The sequence below is a fragment of the Punica granatum genome, chromosome 6 (genome assembly GCF_007655135.1).
Source record: "Punica granatum isolate Tunisia-2019 chromosome 6, ASM765513v2, whole genome shotgun sequence".
In the NCBI taxonomy this organism is placed as follows: domain Eukaryota; kingdom Viridiplantae; phylum Streptophyta; class Magnoliopsida; order Myrtales; family Lythraceae; genus Punica; species Punica granatum.
The window spans coordinates 3088099-3105049 of record NC_045132.1 but is presented as its reverse complement, the minus strand read 5'-3'; the positions used below and the strand labels follow the sequence as shown (position 1 = coordinate 3105049).

Here is a 16951-nt window from a genome sequence, read left to right as displayed (position 1 = left end):
ACGCATAAGATGAGCGGATGGAACTTAATTAAGCGGTAATTAAATTAAAATGGCAAGCCTAGACAAGATAGAGTAACGAAAGGGCGTGTGGGATATAGGCTCACACGTAATAGAACCCTCGAATTCGGAATTTTCAGTTCCGTACAAACCATTGCCTTAGCATTTTAGGTGTACCCCGTACCCCTAGACCCGGGTAATTTGCCGGCCCTCTACCTTCGGGTCGTAAAATGGCAAGTGGCGACTCATTCTCACGTGCGTCCGTCGCGCGTCCCCGGGAAGGCGGACACTCCCAAGCCACATTGCATAGGAGCGCGCATGCGTGCCCCAACGAGATGAAATTCGGGTGCGCACAGGTGCTACAAAAATGAGATGTTGTTGTTGGCGTACCATTACATGCCCAACGGGAGCCTCAATGCCCGTACCTTCTGCCTGTCGGAGAAGGCGGCTCTGGGCTGGAACCTTAGGTATTAGATCTTATCCGATGTCTTATTGACCAAGCCCATGCCGAGTGAGCCGGTGATGTCTGCAGATCTGGACATAAGCCAAGTGGTGAAGGATGAATCCTACTTCGGATTTGCAGCCTTGACCGGGACCTACGTTGAGCTAAATTGCGTCCTAGCATGGAATCTAACTGTAGAAAATCTCACCAAGGACAGCAAACTCGGGATAATTCCGGCGCTGGGCATCAGGGTGCCTGCAGCCTTGGTGATACTAGGAGTCGGGTGGTGGGGCGTGGCCATGCACCGGAGGCGGGTTGCCGCCAACGACCAGAACATACTGGGTGCCCTGAAGAGCCTTACTGGGACTCTGAGGGAGTTCAGCTTTAAGGAGTTGAAGAAAGCGACGAACAACTTTGACGACAAGCAGAGGCTTGGGGAAGGCGGCTTCGGTGTGGTCTACAGAGGCACGTTGCCGCCTAAGGAGAACAACTTGGAGATTGCTGTGAAGAAATTCAACAGGGACAAGATCAAGAGCAAGGATGATTTCCTGGTAGAACTCACCATCATCAACCGGCTCCGGCACAAGCACCTTGTCCAATTGCTCGGTGAGTCCGATAAGTTTGAAAGAACGAGTATTTTTCTTGTCATTTCGTGTGCAATTGTGATTATTTTACATATAATCATGACAAAAACTAAACATAAACGTTTAAGCCCTATTGACTGAGATTAATTCGAAAAATTTAAAGTCTACTGGGTGGGAAAAGATCTAGAGATGTTGATTAAAGGGTAAATATGATTGGATAATACTCATAAGGTTGGATTGGTGAGCTTATTGAAGTTGAGCTGGCTAAGGAGACTTTTTAGTGGTATGGTATCCAAGAGTTGGAAAATGCTCTTTCACTTGAAAAGGATTTGTGGCAAGTGGCCCCAACCCTTCAAAGATCCGGGCCTCCGGCAACCTCACCATGGGTCGGGGTGGTCTGAAGCTAGCAGGACACCGCTCTCTTCAGTGTCCTGATCGGTAGGTTGTCGAATTTTTCATTAAAAACAATGCAATTTTCATAGATTGCTTTTCAAAATATTTATGCTATTTCGCTCGCCAAACGACAAAATTTACATAAAATGAGAAAGCTCGCTGCAGTTGTTAGCAACTATATGGAAGTACGACTTATATGATGGGAATCCGAGATTGGTTTTCGATTGAGTGCAAACGTTGGTCTTTTATGCTATCAATCTTAAATAAAATTATATTTAGTACATTAATAAATCATTCTTTCCCTTGGTATTAGTCGCATGTATTATTATTTAGTTGCATAGGTAAAATTATATATATATATATATATACATATATATGTATATACATAAAGAGCTACAACTAACTTTGTAGTATTCTAGAAGAAAATTTTGACCTGCTAGGATTGCTGACTCTCTCAATATGAGAGAAAATTCGATAATCTAAATTGAAAAGCTATTGAATATGAAGCTGCCTAATATTTTCTTCTATAATTTTTGAAATTGAACTTATGAAATCTTGACCTTATCCCCTTTTTTACCTCTTTCTTATCCCTAACTTAAAAGTATTTTTTTGGCCATTAACTTGAACACACTTAAAAAATGAAGTTATATAACTAACTAAATTTCAGCAAGACACAACATAAAATCATATAATATATTAGCAAAAGCAAATAACGTAAGAGAAAATACAAATTAATGGCCCACCGTCCTTATACGCATTTTAATTATTGTAAATTGGAAAACAAACATTGAGTTTCTGATTTCTTAATCCTGTATTACGTAATATATATTTGGCTTTTCTTATCAAAAATGTTGCGCTTATCCATATATTAATATAAGCTCAAGATGTAGTCGTTATCTTAAACAAATTTAAAATGTAGTTATATAACGACTTAGGGTTATATAAAAGTCAGGCCACCTAATGCTGAAAATCTCAAATAAATTTTGCCGCACAAATATCGCACAGACTATTACCAATTCCTGTAATTAAAAATGTTTCAGGAGATACCAACATGAAAGTAAGAGATTCCGACTCGAAATCAAAATCAAGAAGTCCCGAATTTGTGTATCACAATATTAAAAATACGTGTATACATATAAATATATATGTACCTATATACATATTAAATATGTGCATTATAAGACTTTATTTAGTGTAATTTAACATTCTTTCATAGCAATGAAATTTGTTACAACAAACAAAATTTCTTGTAGTGTCTCTTTTAACGTTTTTTAAATTAGGATGGTGCCACAAAAACGGGATGTTGCTGTTGGTGTACCATTATATGCCTAACGGGAGCCTCGACGTCCATATCTTGTGCCCGCCAGAGAATGCGGCTTTGGGCTGGAACCTCAGGTATAAGATCTTATCCGATGTCGCATTGGCCCTCCACTACCTTCACAACGAGTATGACCAGAAGGTCCTCCTCCGCGACCTCAAGGCCAATAATACCATGCTCGACGGTGAATTCAATGCCCGGCTCAGCGATTTTGGCCTTGCCCGTGCCATTGACAATGGGGAGACATCTTATGCCGAGCTTGATGGTGTACCTGGCACATTCGGATACATTGCCCGGAGTGCCTCCACACTGGGAAGGCCTCAAGAGAATCGGAGGTCTACAGCTTCGGGGCAGCGATTCTAAAGGTACGTCCATAGCCTATGTGCTACATTATCAAAAGATTAAACTACTACTATATCAATATACATAGATATCCTAAATATACAACCAATATTCACCAATATATATATGTAAATATACAACCGACAAAAATACTATGTTACCTTCCCAAAGATTAAAAGATTTTGTGCATGTATCAGGTGATTTGTGGCCAAAGGCCCTGGACCAAGATCGGTGATTTCCAACTCCTGGTGGACTAGGTCTGGTACCTTCACCGTGACAGGCGACTGTTGGAGGCAGTGGACGGGCGGCTGGGCGGCGATTATGTTGCTGAGGAGACACAGAGGCTTATGTTCCTTGGCCTGGCCTGCTCCTACCCAATAGCTAGCGAGAGGCCCAAGACTCAAGCGATCGTTCAAATCATGTCCAGTTCGGTGCCGCCACCTCAGGTCCCGCCGTTCAAGCCTCCATTCGTGTGGCCGTCAATGGGCTCGCTGAACATCTACGGGGACACCACCGACACGACCCCGATCACGTCATCGGCATTTGGGTTGAGTTGGACGCAGCGAGAGAGCTTCGCTGGGTACAACGACAGCTCCCTCTAATGAACTGCTCCACAAGGAATTCTTAGCTTTTTTTTTTCTCCCTGTATAATTGAAATTTCGAAAATGTAAATTAATTTCTCACTCTTATTTTTTATTTCTAGTTGTCCTTTCCTTTTTTGGTTTGGTAATTTTCCTGGTCTATTTTGGGCAGCGGCAGGCAACCATGGATTGTTTGTGCAATCAGCCTCATTTTAGTTTATTTCTTCCCTTTCTTTTCGTTTCTCTCTTTAATATTTGGATTTTGTCGATTATTTTAGATTTTGCATGAGGGGATGTACAAGAAATATTGTACAGTCAAATCATTCAAAAATAATCATTAATTATTGTCTTTAATGTGTCTATTAATTAAAACTAATTCTCATTCAAGAGTTGTAATATAAAGTGTCAAATGGTGTTTAGTGAAATATCACAAGTTACCGATTCGGAATCAAGTGGTTTCGAGTTTGATCTTCATCAAACTCTTACACTTTAGAAAGGTTGTGTACCTCTAGTGTAATTTTCCCGACAATGTTGGAATTTTTCAAGTTTTCTTAATTGGCAATATTTTTTTATTGTGCTCAAGTTTACGACATCGGTATCACTTTTAATACTTCCTTCGCACCTTGGAGGAATCTGCACCAACATCCACTTCATCTCCTGAACCGGACACTATGGCTTTCCCTTGAAAACTCTTCCTTCATCTTTAATCTAGCCATTTTGATGCAAATCGTAGCACGACTTCAAGGGATCTAGTTCAAGTTCCAATTGAACTGGTTGCAAACAAAAGGACATTGACATTTGTGGCAAAGAGAACATTGAGCTTGCAAACAAAAGGAGTTGAAGAAGTGCAGCGGGAGAACATCTTTTACACTAGGTGCTATGTCGAAGACAATGTATGTATTGTGATTATTAAGATTGAGCACACTCCATTGCGGATATTAACTCATAAAGGTTTTAGTTATTGGGAGTGTAACAGCTTCACATTGACAAATTGGACTTCTGTGGAGGTGATTATCATCATCGTCGCATCAAAATCCATTAGGGTGAAGCGGACACATATAAAGGAGGATTAGCATCAATCAAAAAAGGAAAAAAATGTTTTCATGGGATCCATGCCCAAAAGGGATGAACGGTAATTCAATTAATTTCTTGCAAATCAAGAATCATTTAATCGGAAAAATTGAGGCAAAGCCCACAAAGAAACAAAGAAGAATCGTGTTCTCACCTATCAGTTGAGTCTTTTGTTTTCTTGTCTTTCATTTTCTTTAAAAAAAATTTTAAAAAATAGTTTTGCTTTTACCTGGGTAGTATTAAGATGAAAATCTCATCGTTCCAAGGAAAAAGTGATCCCGAAGCACACCTTGAGTGGGAGAAAACGGTGTTTTATTGTTATGGTTATTCCGAGCTTAAAAAAGTCAAATTGGCAGCTATTGAATTCTCGGATTATACAATTGTCTAGTGGGATCAATCGGTGATAAATAGGTGAAGAAATAGAGAGTTGTCCATAGATACGTGGGAGGAAATGAAAAGGGTGATGAGGAAGCGATTTGTCCCTAGTTATTACTACCGAGAGTTGTATAATAAGTTGCATAGTTTTAGACAAGGCAACCGGAGTGTAAATGAATATTTTAAGATGAAAGTGGTCATGATTAGAGCAAATGTAGAGGAGGATCGGGAGGCTACCATGGCAAGATTTTTAGCGGGATTGAACCGAGAAATTCAAAATGCAGTGGAATTACAACATTATGTGGAGTTGGAGGATATGGTGCACATGACCATAAAAATTGAGAACAAATTTAAGAGGAGGGGCAATACACGTGCAAGCTAAAGTCCAAATACACCCACTTGAAAACCGAATCAATGGAAGAAAGATGACAAGCAATCCACGGCGAAGTCGAAAACCGAGCAAAAGCAAGAAGCAACCAGCCACGTTCTTCAAGGTAAAACCGACGCTTCTAACTCTAGGAATCGTGATATTAAGTGTTTTAAATGCTAAGATAGGGACACATACCAAGTCAATGCCCAAAAAAGCGGATCATGGTGATGTGAGATAACGGTGAAATTGTGACCGACAATGAAGATTCCGACACCGTTGACATGCCCCCATTGGATGACGATTCCGAGGAGGAATATTTAGCCCCTGATGCATTGACATTGCTGGCAATGAGAGCACTGAGCTTGCAAACAAAAGGAGCTGAAGAAGTGCAACGGGAGAACATCTTTCACACTAGATGCTATGTCAAATACAATGTATGTATTGTGATTATTAAGATTGAGCACACTCCATTGCGGATAATAACTCGGTAAGGTTTTAGTTAAGGGGAGTGTAACAGCTTCACATTGACAAATTGGGTTTCTGTGGAGATGATGATAAGGTTTTAGTTAAGGGGAGCATAACAGCTTCACATTGACAAATTGGGCTTCTGTGGAAATGATTATCATCATCGCCTCATCAAAATCCATTAGGGTGAGGCGGACGCATATAAAGGAGGATTAGCATCAATCAAAAAAGAAAAAAAAAAGAGTATTCATGGGATCCATGCCCAAAAGGGATGAATGCGTAATTCAATTAATTTATTTCAAATCAAGAATCATTTAATCGGAAAAATCGAGGCAAAAGCCCACAAAGAAACAAATAAGAATCGTGTTCTCACCTATCAGCTAAGTCTTTTGTTTTCTTGTCTTTCATTTTCTTTAAAAAATAAAAAAAAAGTTTTGCTTTTACATGAGTAGTATTAAGATAAAAATCTCATCGTTGCAAGGAAAGAGTGATCTCGAAGCATACCTTGAGTGGGAGAAAAAGGTAGAGTTTGTATTTGATTGTTATAGTTATTTCGAACTTAAGAAAGTCAAATTGGCAGCTATTGAATTCTCAGATTATGCAATTGCTTGGTGGGATCAATCGATGATAAATAGGGGAATAAATAGATAGCCACTCATAGATACGTGGGAGGAAATGAAAAGGGTGATGAGGAAGTGATTTGTTCCTAGTTTTTACTAATCGGAGTTGTATGATGAGTTGCAAAGTCTTAGACAAGGTAATCGGAGTGTAAGAGGAATATTTTAAGGAGATTGAAGTAGCCATGATTAGAGCAAATGTAGAGGATGATAGAGAGGCTACTATGACAAGATTTTTGACGGGATTGAACCGAGAAATTCAAAATGCTGTGGAATTACAACATTATGTGAAATTGGAGGATATGGTGCACATGGCCATAAAGATTGAGAACTAATTCAAGAGGAGGGACAATACATGTGCAAGCCAAAGTCCAAGCACATTCACTTGAAACCAAATCAATGGAAGAAAGATGAGAAGCAATCCATGTCGAAATCGAAAACTGAGCAAAAGCAAGAAGCAACCAGCCACGTTCCTCAAGGTAAAATCGACAATTCTACCTCCAGAAATCGTGACATTAAGTGTTTTCAATGCCAAGATAGGGGACACATAGCAAGTCAATCCCCAAAAAAGCGGATCATGGTGATGCAAGACAATAGTGAAATTGTGACGGACAATGAAGATTCCGACACCGTTGACATGCCCCCATTGGAGGACGTTTCTAAGAATGAATATTTAGCCCCTGATGCATTGACATTTCTGGCGAGGAGAGCATTGAGCTTACAAGCAAAAGAATTTGAAGAAGTGCAGAGGGAAAACATTTTTCACACTAGGTGCTACGTCAAAGACAAGTTATGTATTGTGATTATTAGTATTGAGCACACTCCATTGCAAATATTAACTCGGAAAGGTTTTAGTTAAGGGGAGTGTAACAGCTTCACATTGACAAATTGGGCTTCTGTGGAGATGATTATCATCATCGCCACATCAAAATCCATTAGGGTGAAGCGGACGCATATAAAGGAGGATTAGCATCAACCAAAAAAGGAAGAAAAAAAGAGTGTTTTCATGAGATTCATGCCCAAAAGGGATGAACGCGTAATTCAAATAATTTATTGCAAATCAAGAATCATTTAATCGGAAAGATCGAGGCAAAAGCCCATAAAGAAACAATGAAGAATCGTGTTCTCACCTATCAGCTAAGTCTTTTATTTTCTTGTCTTCCATTTTCTTTAAAAAAATAAAAAATAAAAAGTTTGGCTTTTATGAAGCTAGGTCGGTGTTTCCAAATGAAGTGTCGGAGAGTTCGAACTGTCGGTTCTCCTCTTATTCACCGACAATTCCAAGCTAAGAGACTCATGGTTGTGTCGAGGCTTGTTTAGGCCCGCCTCCTTGACCATTTGGATGTACTTGGGGTTGCCTTCCTCATCCATGTCTTTGATATAGCTTTGTGTCCCTGTTTGTCCATGTTATTTAATAAGCCCATAAATCTTCTTTATAACAAAAAAAAAAGGACCATAGGCAGGTAAATATATATGGGTCCACCGCCAGATCTAGGATGATTGCAAGGGCAATGATGTACTTAATGTATGGCAATGTTGCAGGAGATTAAATCCCATGCATATAATTATAACAACCTTATTTATGTTTATTAATTTATTGATATTTATTTTTGTTTTCTTCATAAAGTCCAATTGTTTGCTTGATGATAAGGAATCTTAGCATATGCATCGCCCTCCAGTTAGTCAATTTTGAAGAGTTCAAAATTTCTGACATCAACCCATTGCATCGACAGAAGATGTAAGCCAAAATAGAAAAGTATAGAAAAAAAATATTATTATTATTACACCAAAGAAAAAAACAAAAATTAATTATTGGCTTGCAGTGATGGGCCACATGACATGATTTGTCTCTGATTATTGTTATTGTATTTTCTTTTCGATTATAAAAAGGCCTACAAGCCTCGCTCAATGAGAAAATTAAGAAATAAAAGCATTCGAATTTGTATTGGTAAAAGGTGAATTAGAATTTCTTAGTTATGTATCAAGGGCAATATTACTTAATTGAAACCTCTATCTCTTATCATTACATATATCATGAGAAGTGACTTGCATTTTTGTGAAATCGAATATTTTTTTAATATTTTCTTCAATTCTTTTCTACTTGTTCAAATTAGATTTTTATACTGTTGGATAGAGTAAAAAAATAATTCAGTATTACTGCACTAAAACTCTTTATTTTATAATAATACTTCTCGGTGAGTGGTAATTTATATGTTTACAAAACTAAATATTTTCTTGAATTATGATTTAAATTTGTTGAGATTAAAAATTTATCTAAAGACAATTTAATCGTAACTAGAATTGAGAAGCTTTGACATGTTTTAATATTTTTTGAATTAGGATGGTGCCACAAAAACGGGATGTTGTTGTTGGTGTACCATTACATGCCCAAAGGGAGCCTCGACGCCCATATCTTCTGCCCGCCGGAGAAGGCGGCTCTGGACTGGAACCTCAGGTATTAGATCTTTTCTGATGTCTCATTGGTCCTCCACTACCTTCACAACGAGTATGACCAGAAAGTCCTCCACCGCGACCTCAAGGCCAGTAATATCATGCTCGACGATGAATTCAATGCCTGTCTCGGTGATTTTGGCCTTGCCCGTGCAATTGACAATGGGAAGACATCTTATGCCGAGCTTGATGGTGTACCCGGCACATTCATATTCATTGCCCCCGGGTGCCTCCACACTGGCAAGGCCTCAAGAGAATCGGACGTCTACGGCTTAGGGGCAGTGATTTTGGAGGTACGTCCATACACAATAACATATAAAATTTTGTTGCCATGAAAATAGCGAATAACTTGTTATGGGTTTTGTCAAAATAAGCTCGTCCTAATAAGTATATCGTGACAAAATAATATTTGGTCACAATACTTTATAATTCATGATGACAAATTTATTTTCTCGATGAAAACGTTATATAATGTGTGTCACAATATATGAAAATATGTGAATATATATATATATATATATAGGTTCATTATTATGGGAATACTTGATTTATGGCGCTCACACAATATTGAAGATGTGTACACATATAAATATATATGTATCTACATACATATTAAATATGTACACTATGAGACTTTATTTAGTGTAATTTAATATTATGAGATTTTATTTAGTATAATTCAAAATTCTTATCTTAATATACTTTTCTTCTAATAAAATTTCTTTAGTAGCAATAAAATTCATCACAATATATAAAATTTCTGGTAGTGATAGATTATATGCTATATTATCAAAAGTTTAAACTATTACTGTATCAATATACATGCATATCCTGAATATACAACCGATATTCACCAGAAAAAAAATCCAACCGACAAAAAGACTATGTTACCTTCCCAAAGATGAATGAAAGATTATGTGCATGTATCAGGTAATTTGTGGCCAAAGGCCTTGGACCAAGATCGGTGATTTCCAGCTCCTAGTGGACTGGGTCTGGTACCTTCATCGTGACGGGCGACTGCTGGAGGCAGTGGACGGGCGGCTTGGCGGTGATTATGTTGCTGAGGAGGCACAGAGGCTATTGTTCCTTGGCCTAGCCTGCTCCCACCCAATTGCTAGCGAGAGGCACAAGACTCAGGCGATCATTCAAATCCTGTCCGGCTCGGTGCCGTCGCCACAGGTCCCGCCATTCAAGCCTCCATTCGTGTGGCCATCAATGGGCCCGCTGAACATCGACGGGGACACCATCGACACGGCCCCGATCACGTCATTGGCATTTGGGTCGGGTTGGACGCAGCGAGAGAGCTTCACCGGGTACAGTGACAGCTCCTTCGCAAGGAATTCTAAGCTTCCCCCAGGGAATATAATTGAAATTTCGAAAATGTAAATTAATTAATTAATTTCTCACTCTTTTTTTTTAAAAAAATTTCTGGTTGTCCTTTCCTTTTTTGGTTTGCTAATTTTCCTAGTCTATTTTGGGCAGCGGCAGGCAACCAAGGATTGTTTGTACAATCAGCCTCATTTTTGTTTATTTCTTCTCTTTCTTTTCGTTTTTCTCTTTAATATTTGGATTTTTTCGGTTTATTTTAGATTTTGCATGAGGGGATGTACAAGAAATATTGTACAGTCAAATCATTCATAAATAATCATTAAGTATTGTCTTTATTGTGTCTATTAACTAAAATTAATTATCATTCACGCGTCATAATATAAAGTGTCAAATGGTGTTTAGTGCAATATCACAAATTACTAATTCGGAATCAAGAGGTTTCGAGTTTGATCTTCATCAAACTCTTTCACTTTAGAAAGGTTGTGTACCACTGGTGTAATTTTCTCAACAATATTGAAATTTTTCAAGTTTTCTTAATTGGCAATATTTTTTTATTGTGCCCAAGTTTGCGACACCGATACCACTTCTACTTCAGTATTGTGCCCAAATTTTTATACTTTTGGATATAGAAAGAAAATAATTCAGTATTACTGCACTAAAACTCTTTATTTTATAATAATGCTTCTCGGTGAGTGGTAATTTAAACTCTTGTTGAGATTAGTAATTTATCTAAAGACAATTTAATCGTAACTAGAATTGAGAAGTTTTGACATGTTTTATTGTTTTTTGAATTGGGATGGTGCCACAAAAATGGGATGTTGTTGTTGGCGTACCATTACATGCCCAACGGGAGCCTCGACGCCCGTATCTTCTGCATGTCGGAGAAGGCGGCTCTGGGCTGGAACCTTAGGTATAAGATCTTATCCGATATCTCATTGACCAAGCCCATGCCGAGTGAGCCGGTGATGTCTGCAGATCTGGACATAAGCCAAGTGGTGAAGGATGAATCCTACTTCGGATTGCAGCCTTGACCGGGACCTACGTTGAGCTAAACTGCGTCCAAGCATGGAATCTAACTGTAGAAAATCTCACCAAGGACAGCAAACTCGGGATAATCCTGGCGCTGGGCATCAGGGTGCCTGCAGCCTTGGTGATACTGGGAGTCGGGTGGTGGGGCGTGGCCATGCACCGGAGGCGGGTTGCCACCAACGACCAGAACATACTAGGTGCCCTGAAGAGCCTTACTGGGACTCCGAGGGAGTTCAGCTTTAAGGAGTTGAAGAAAGCGACGAACAACTTTGACGACAAGTAGAGGCTTGGGGAGGGCGGCTTCGGTGTGGTCTACAGAGGCACGCTGCCGCCTAAGGAGAACAACTTGGAGATTGGGAAATGACAATTTTGCCCCCCCCCAAGGAGCCGATGGACCGAAATTGGGTGCCGACAACTTGCCCCTCTTTGGTTGTGTGCTCGAATAGAGGATGCAGCCAAAGACCATAAGAAGCACCCCGTCTGATCTCGGCGACTGTCCTGACATCTTTCCCCACAGCCACTTGTTATCTCTGGTTTTGGATTCATGGGAGGGAGTTGGATAGACGTATGTACCTGAAAGAAGTGAAGAGGTGGTTTATGGATCCAAAAGCAATAAAGGTGGGCTTATGGCCTTGAAAACAGTAAAGATGGGTTTACGGGCCCAAAGAAAGTAAAAAGGTGGGTGTCCAAACTCAAAGCAATAAATGTGGGTGTCTAAACCCAAAGCAATAAATGATGGGTGTCCAAACCTAAAGCAATAAAAAGGTGGGTGTCCAAACCCAAAGCAATAAATGTGGGTGTCTAAACCCCAAAATAATAAATGGTGGGTGTCCAAACCCAAAGCAGTAAAGAGTGGGTGTCCAAACCCAAAGCAGTAGAATGTGAGTGTCCAAACCTAAAGCAGTAAAGGTGGGTGTCCAAACCCAAAGCATTAAAAGGTGGGTGTCCAAATGCAAAGCAGTAAAGGTAGGTGTCCAAACCCAAAGTAGTAAAGGTGGGTGTCCAAACCCAAAGCATTAAAAGGTGGGTGTTCAAACCCAAAGCAGTAAAAGGTGGGTGTCCAAACCCAAAGCAGTAAAAGGTGGGTGTCCAAACCCAAAGCAGTAAAAGGTTGGTGTCCAAACCCAAAGCAGTAAAAGGTGGGTGTCCAAACCCAAAAGAATAAAAGTGGATTTGGTCATCAAGAATGGCCTGAGAACTTGAGAGAGTTGACTTGGGCCCGATAAAGCCGACGGATTCGTCAGATAATGGTGCTAGGTGCCTCCTTGGGGGCCTTTCGTTCGAGTTTGAGATTGCGATCTTGTCGTATGTGGCAGACATGAGTCCGTCAGGGGGAGACGCCTCTTAGGATCCATATGCCCGTACCTGCATAGGAGGGTGGCAGCTAACGGCCGTTGTCAGTCGCATAAAACTGCTGGAATTACGATGTGCGAAGGAAATCTATGTAATGATGTTTCGGGGATCTGAACTTGGTGACCATTTGAGGGGTGGTCGTGTCCCGAACTCATGTTTGACCAAAAGAAAGGCTTTTCGCAAAATGAGGGCATGGCCCACAGAGCTTTAAATAAAGGTAAAGGGAAGGATCTTTAGGATCCTCTAAACCAAGGATATGACGACTCGACCCCATTTCGAGGCACGTCTCGAGCCTTGAGAGTCGAGGAGAGTTTGCTTGAGTTGAGAACTGCCGAACCACTACTAGTTGTAGCTTCACGCGGGGTGCTGCTGTTCTTTTGTGGTCGAACCGACAATTGCCCCTAATTTTTGCTCAGGCCGCAAAATGCGTAACGACCTGACGGGGTATTTTATTTTGACTTTTCTCTCATGATTGCTCTCCTTTTACTACGACCGCCCAAGATAGGGTCCGATTGCATCTCTCGATTCCTCTAACTTTTGCCTAGACCGCCCTTTACGGGTTTTCAGCCTAGTAAGGATATGATTTATGCTCTCCTTTTGCCACGGCTCCCCTTCGCGGGATTTTAAGCCGTGCCCCTCGTTCCCTAACTTTTGCCTAGGTCGCCTCGAGGAGGTTTTCGACCTAGCGGGAAATTTATTCTTTTCTCTCAAAGGTGATCTTAGATGGAAAGAGTACAGGTGCTGATGACAGGATGCGCTGAGGTGGTATGAGCATGGGGTCTGAAGAATACAGAAGAAGACAATGGTCGGAAATGTGGCTTGCAGCCTGCAGGGACATAAAGAGGCTACAGAATGATGAAGAAGGCTATCAGGGATAGTACTTCTTGAGGGCGTCAGCGTTGACTGGGAGTGCGTTTTCGGTCCCATCCATGTCACTTAGGATAATTGCCATTCCAGAGAAGGTTTCCCTGACGACAAAAGGTCCGTCATACTTGTATACGAACTTGCCCCGGGAGTCAGGTGTAATGTGAAGAACCTTTCGCAGGACAAGGTCACCAGGGTTGATCTCGCGGTGACGGACCCTTGCATTGAACGCTCGGGCCATTCTTTGTTGGTAATATTGGCCGTGGCATAACGCCGTTAGTCGCTTCTCGTCGATCAGATTGAGCTGTTCGTAGCGCTGCTTCGCCCATTGTGCTTCTTTGAGCTCGAACTCGGCAAGGACCCTCATGGAAGGAATCTCCACTTCGATTGGGAGGACTGCTTCCATGCCGTAGACCAAAGAGTACGGAGTTGCCCCAATTGAAGTGCGGATAGATGTTCGGTACGCTAAGAGAGCAAAATGGAGCATCTCGTGCCAATCCTTATAGGTCACCGTCATTTTCTCGATGATCTTCTTGATGTTCTTGTTCGCAACTTCTACCGCACCGTTCATTTGGGGACAGTACGGCGTGGAGTTACGATACTGCACTTTGAATTGCTCACAGAGCTCATTGATGATCTTGTTGTTCAAGTTCTTAGCGTTGTCAGTGATGATTGTTGCGGGGACTCCGTATCGGGCGATGATGTTGCACTTGAGGAAACGTGCCACGGCCTTTGCGGTGACTGAAGCTAGCGTTATGGCCTTGATCCACTTGGTGAAGTAGTCGATTGCCACCAAAATGAAAAAGTGTCCGTTGGATGCTTTGGGATTGATAGGGCCGATCACATCTATGCCCCACATTGAAAAGGGCCACGGGGCTGCCATCGGATGTAGCTCATTGGGGGGTGCTTTGATTTGGTCGGCGTAGACCTGGCACAAGTGGCAGTGTCTAACGTGTTTAGCGCAGTCGGCCTCCATGGTGGACCAGAAGTAACCCAAACGCATAAGTTTCTTAGCGAGCATGAGCCCGCTCATGTGGGGTCTGCAACTTCCCTCATGTACCTCTCCCATAAGGCGTTGTGCCTCAATTTCATCGACACACCGGAGTAGTGTGGCATCGAAGGAACGGCAATAAAGGACCTCTCCACTCAGGAAGTAATGTGTTGCGAGTCGCTGAAGTGTTTTTTTGTTGCGCCGGTTGGCGAATGTCGGGTATTGACCGGTTTGCAGAAAATGTTTGATATCTTCATACCACGGCTGTTCGTCAATTGCCTCGATTGCGTCGCAGTGAGCAGGGCCCTTGGCAATCTCAATTTCGAGCGGCTCAATGAGATTCTCTTTCATGATGCTCACCATGGATGCGAACGTCGCAAGTGCATCTGCGAATTGGTTCTTGATGCGCAGTGTGTATGTGAATGAGATTTTCTCGAAATTCTCCGCTAACTCCTCGAGATACTCGTGATATGGCACTAGCTTTGCGTCCTTCGTCTTCCATTGCCCCAACGTCTGGAAAATTGTAAGCATAGAATCGCCGAACACTTCCAGTTCCTTCACCTTGAAGTCGATCGCCGCTTGCAGGCCGAGGATGCATGCTTCGTATTCGGCCACGTTATTAGTGCAGGGGAAATCAACCTTTGTTGCAACCGGATAGTGGCGTCCGTCGAGGGATATCAGCACTGCACCAATGCCGGACCCAGTGGAATTTACTGCGCCGTCAAAATACATCTTCCATGCGAATTTGTTCTCTTCACTGTCCACTTGGAGAATCCCTTCGTCCGGGAAGTCAGAGTTGATCGGCGTATCGTCTTCGATTGGGAACTCCGCTAAGTGATCCGCAATTGCCTGCCCCTTGATCGACGTGCGGGGCACATATTCAATGTCGTATTCCGTCAGCTGACATCGCCACTTTGAAATGTTCTTCATAGAAGATGGACTATCGAGCAAGTACTTCAGGGGATCCGCTTTTGACAATAAGCGGATAGTATGATAGAGAGTGTACTGTTGGAGCCTCTGCATGACCCACACTAGCGCGCAACACATCTTCTCAATCTCCGGGTAGTTGGACTCCCCTTCGGTGAACTTCTTGCTTAAATAGTAAATGGCATGTTCTGCGTGCGTGGACTCGTCCTCTTGCCCTAACATGCATCCCAGGGATTGCCGGCACACTGTCAGATAGAGAATAAGAGGGCGATCTGGAGTAGGCGGGACCAATACCGGGGGTTGAACCAAGTATGCCTTGATAGTGTCGAAGGCCTTCTGACATTCTTCGTCCCACTTAATTGCTGCATTTTTGCAAAGCAAGCGGAATAGTGGTTGATATTTGTGTGTCAGGTTTGCAATGAAACGCGTAATATAGTTCAGCCGTCCCAGGAAGCCTCGTACTTCACGGACCGTCGATGGTGGAGGTAGCTCCCTGATTGCCTTCACCTTGTCAGGATCAACCTCGATGCTTCGTTTACTGACCACGAAACCTAGCAGTTTCCCTGACTTGGCGCCGAATGTACACTTTGCCAGGTTAAGTCGAAGCTTGTACTTCTTGAGTCGGTCGAAGAGGCGTTTTAGATTAACGAGATGATCCTCTCATTCTTTTGATTTAGCAATCATGTCGTCGACGTAGACCTCGATCTCTTTATGCATCATATCGTGGAATAGTGTGACCATGGCCCTTTGGTATGTTGCCCCGGCATTTTTGAGGCCGAAAGGCATGACTCGGTAACAGAAAGTGCCCCACATTGTGATGAATGTCGTCTTGATCTTGTCCTCATCAGCCATTCGAATCTGGTTGTACCCAGAGAAGCCATCCATGAAGGAGAACAACGTATGGCGTGCTGTGTTGTCAACTAAAACGTCAATGTGAGGCAGGGGGAAGTTATCCTTGGGGCTGGCCTTGTTAAGGTCCCGATAGTCGATGCAGACTCTGACTTTTCCATCTTTCTTCTCTACAGGCACAATGTTCGCCACCCACTCAGAGTAATTACAAACTTCCAGGAAACCCGCGTTGATTTGCTTGATGACCTCTTCCTTAATGCGGAGCAGAAGGCCGGCTCGCTGACGCCGTAAGTGCTGCCGTTTGGGTGGAAATCTCTCCGTATCGAGCGGAAGGAAGTTCTTAACTATTGAGGGATCCAAACCTGGCATGTCGGCATAAGACCAAGCAAAGACTTCTTGGTACTCCTTGAGGAAATCGATCATTCGGGCCCGCTGTGTGGGATCGAGGCTCGTCCCGATCTTTAGGATGTGAGGCTCTTCTTCGGTACCCACGTTGAACTCTTCTGTCGGCTCAACTGAAGTGAATTGACGGTTCTCAAGGTGGCGCAAACTCTCCTCTATCTCAGGCACTCGACCGTCCTCGTCAAGTCCTTCCCCGAAGTA

The 16951-nt window shown here is 42.2% G+C and overlaps 1 protein-coding gene and 1 pseudogene across 1 annotated transcript; both read left to right on the top strand.

The window, feature by feature from the left end:
- Positions 1-501: 501 nt before the first annotated feature.
- LOC116211051 lies at positions 502-11647 on the top strand (annotated as a pseudogene).
- LOC116210819 lies at positions 2704-4000 on the top strand. The gene is made up of 2 exons (XM_031544882.1): positions 2704-3099; positions 3274-4000. Exons 1-2 carry the CDS (start codon positions 2787-2789, stop codon positions 3309-3311), a joined length of 351 nt encoding a protein of 116 aa, XP_031400742.1. The 5' UTR covers positions 2704-2786; the 3' UTR covers positions 3312-4000.
- Positions 11648-16951: the final 5304 nt, after the last annotated feature.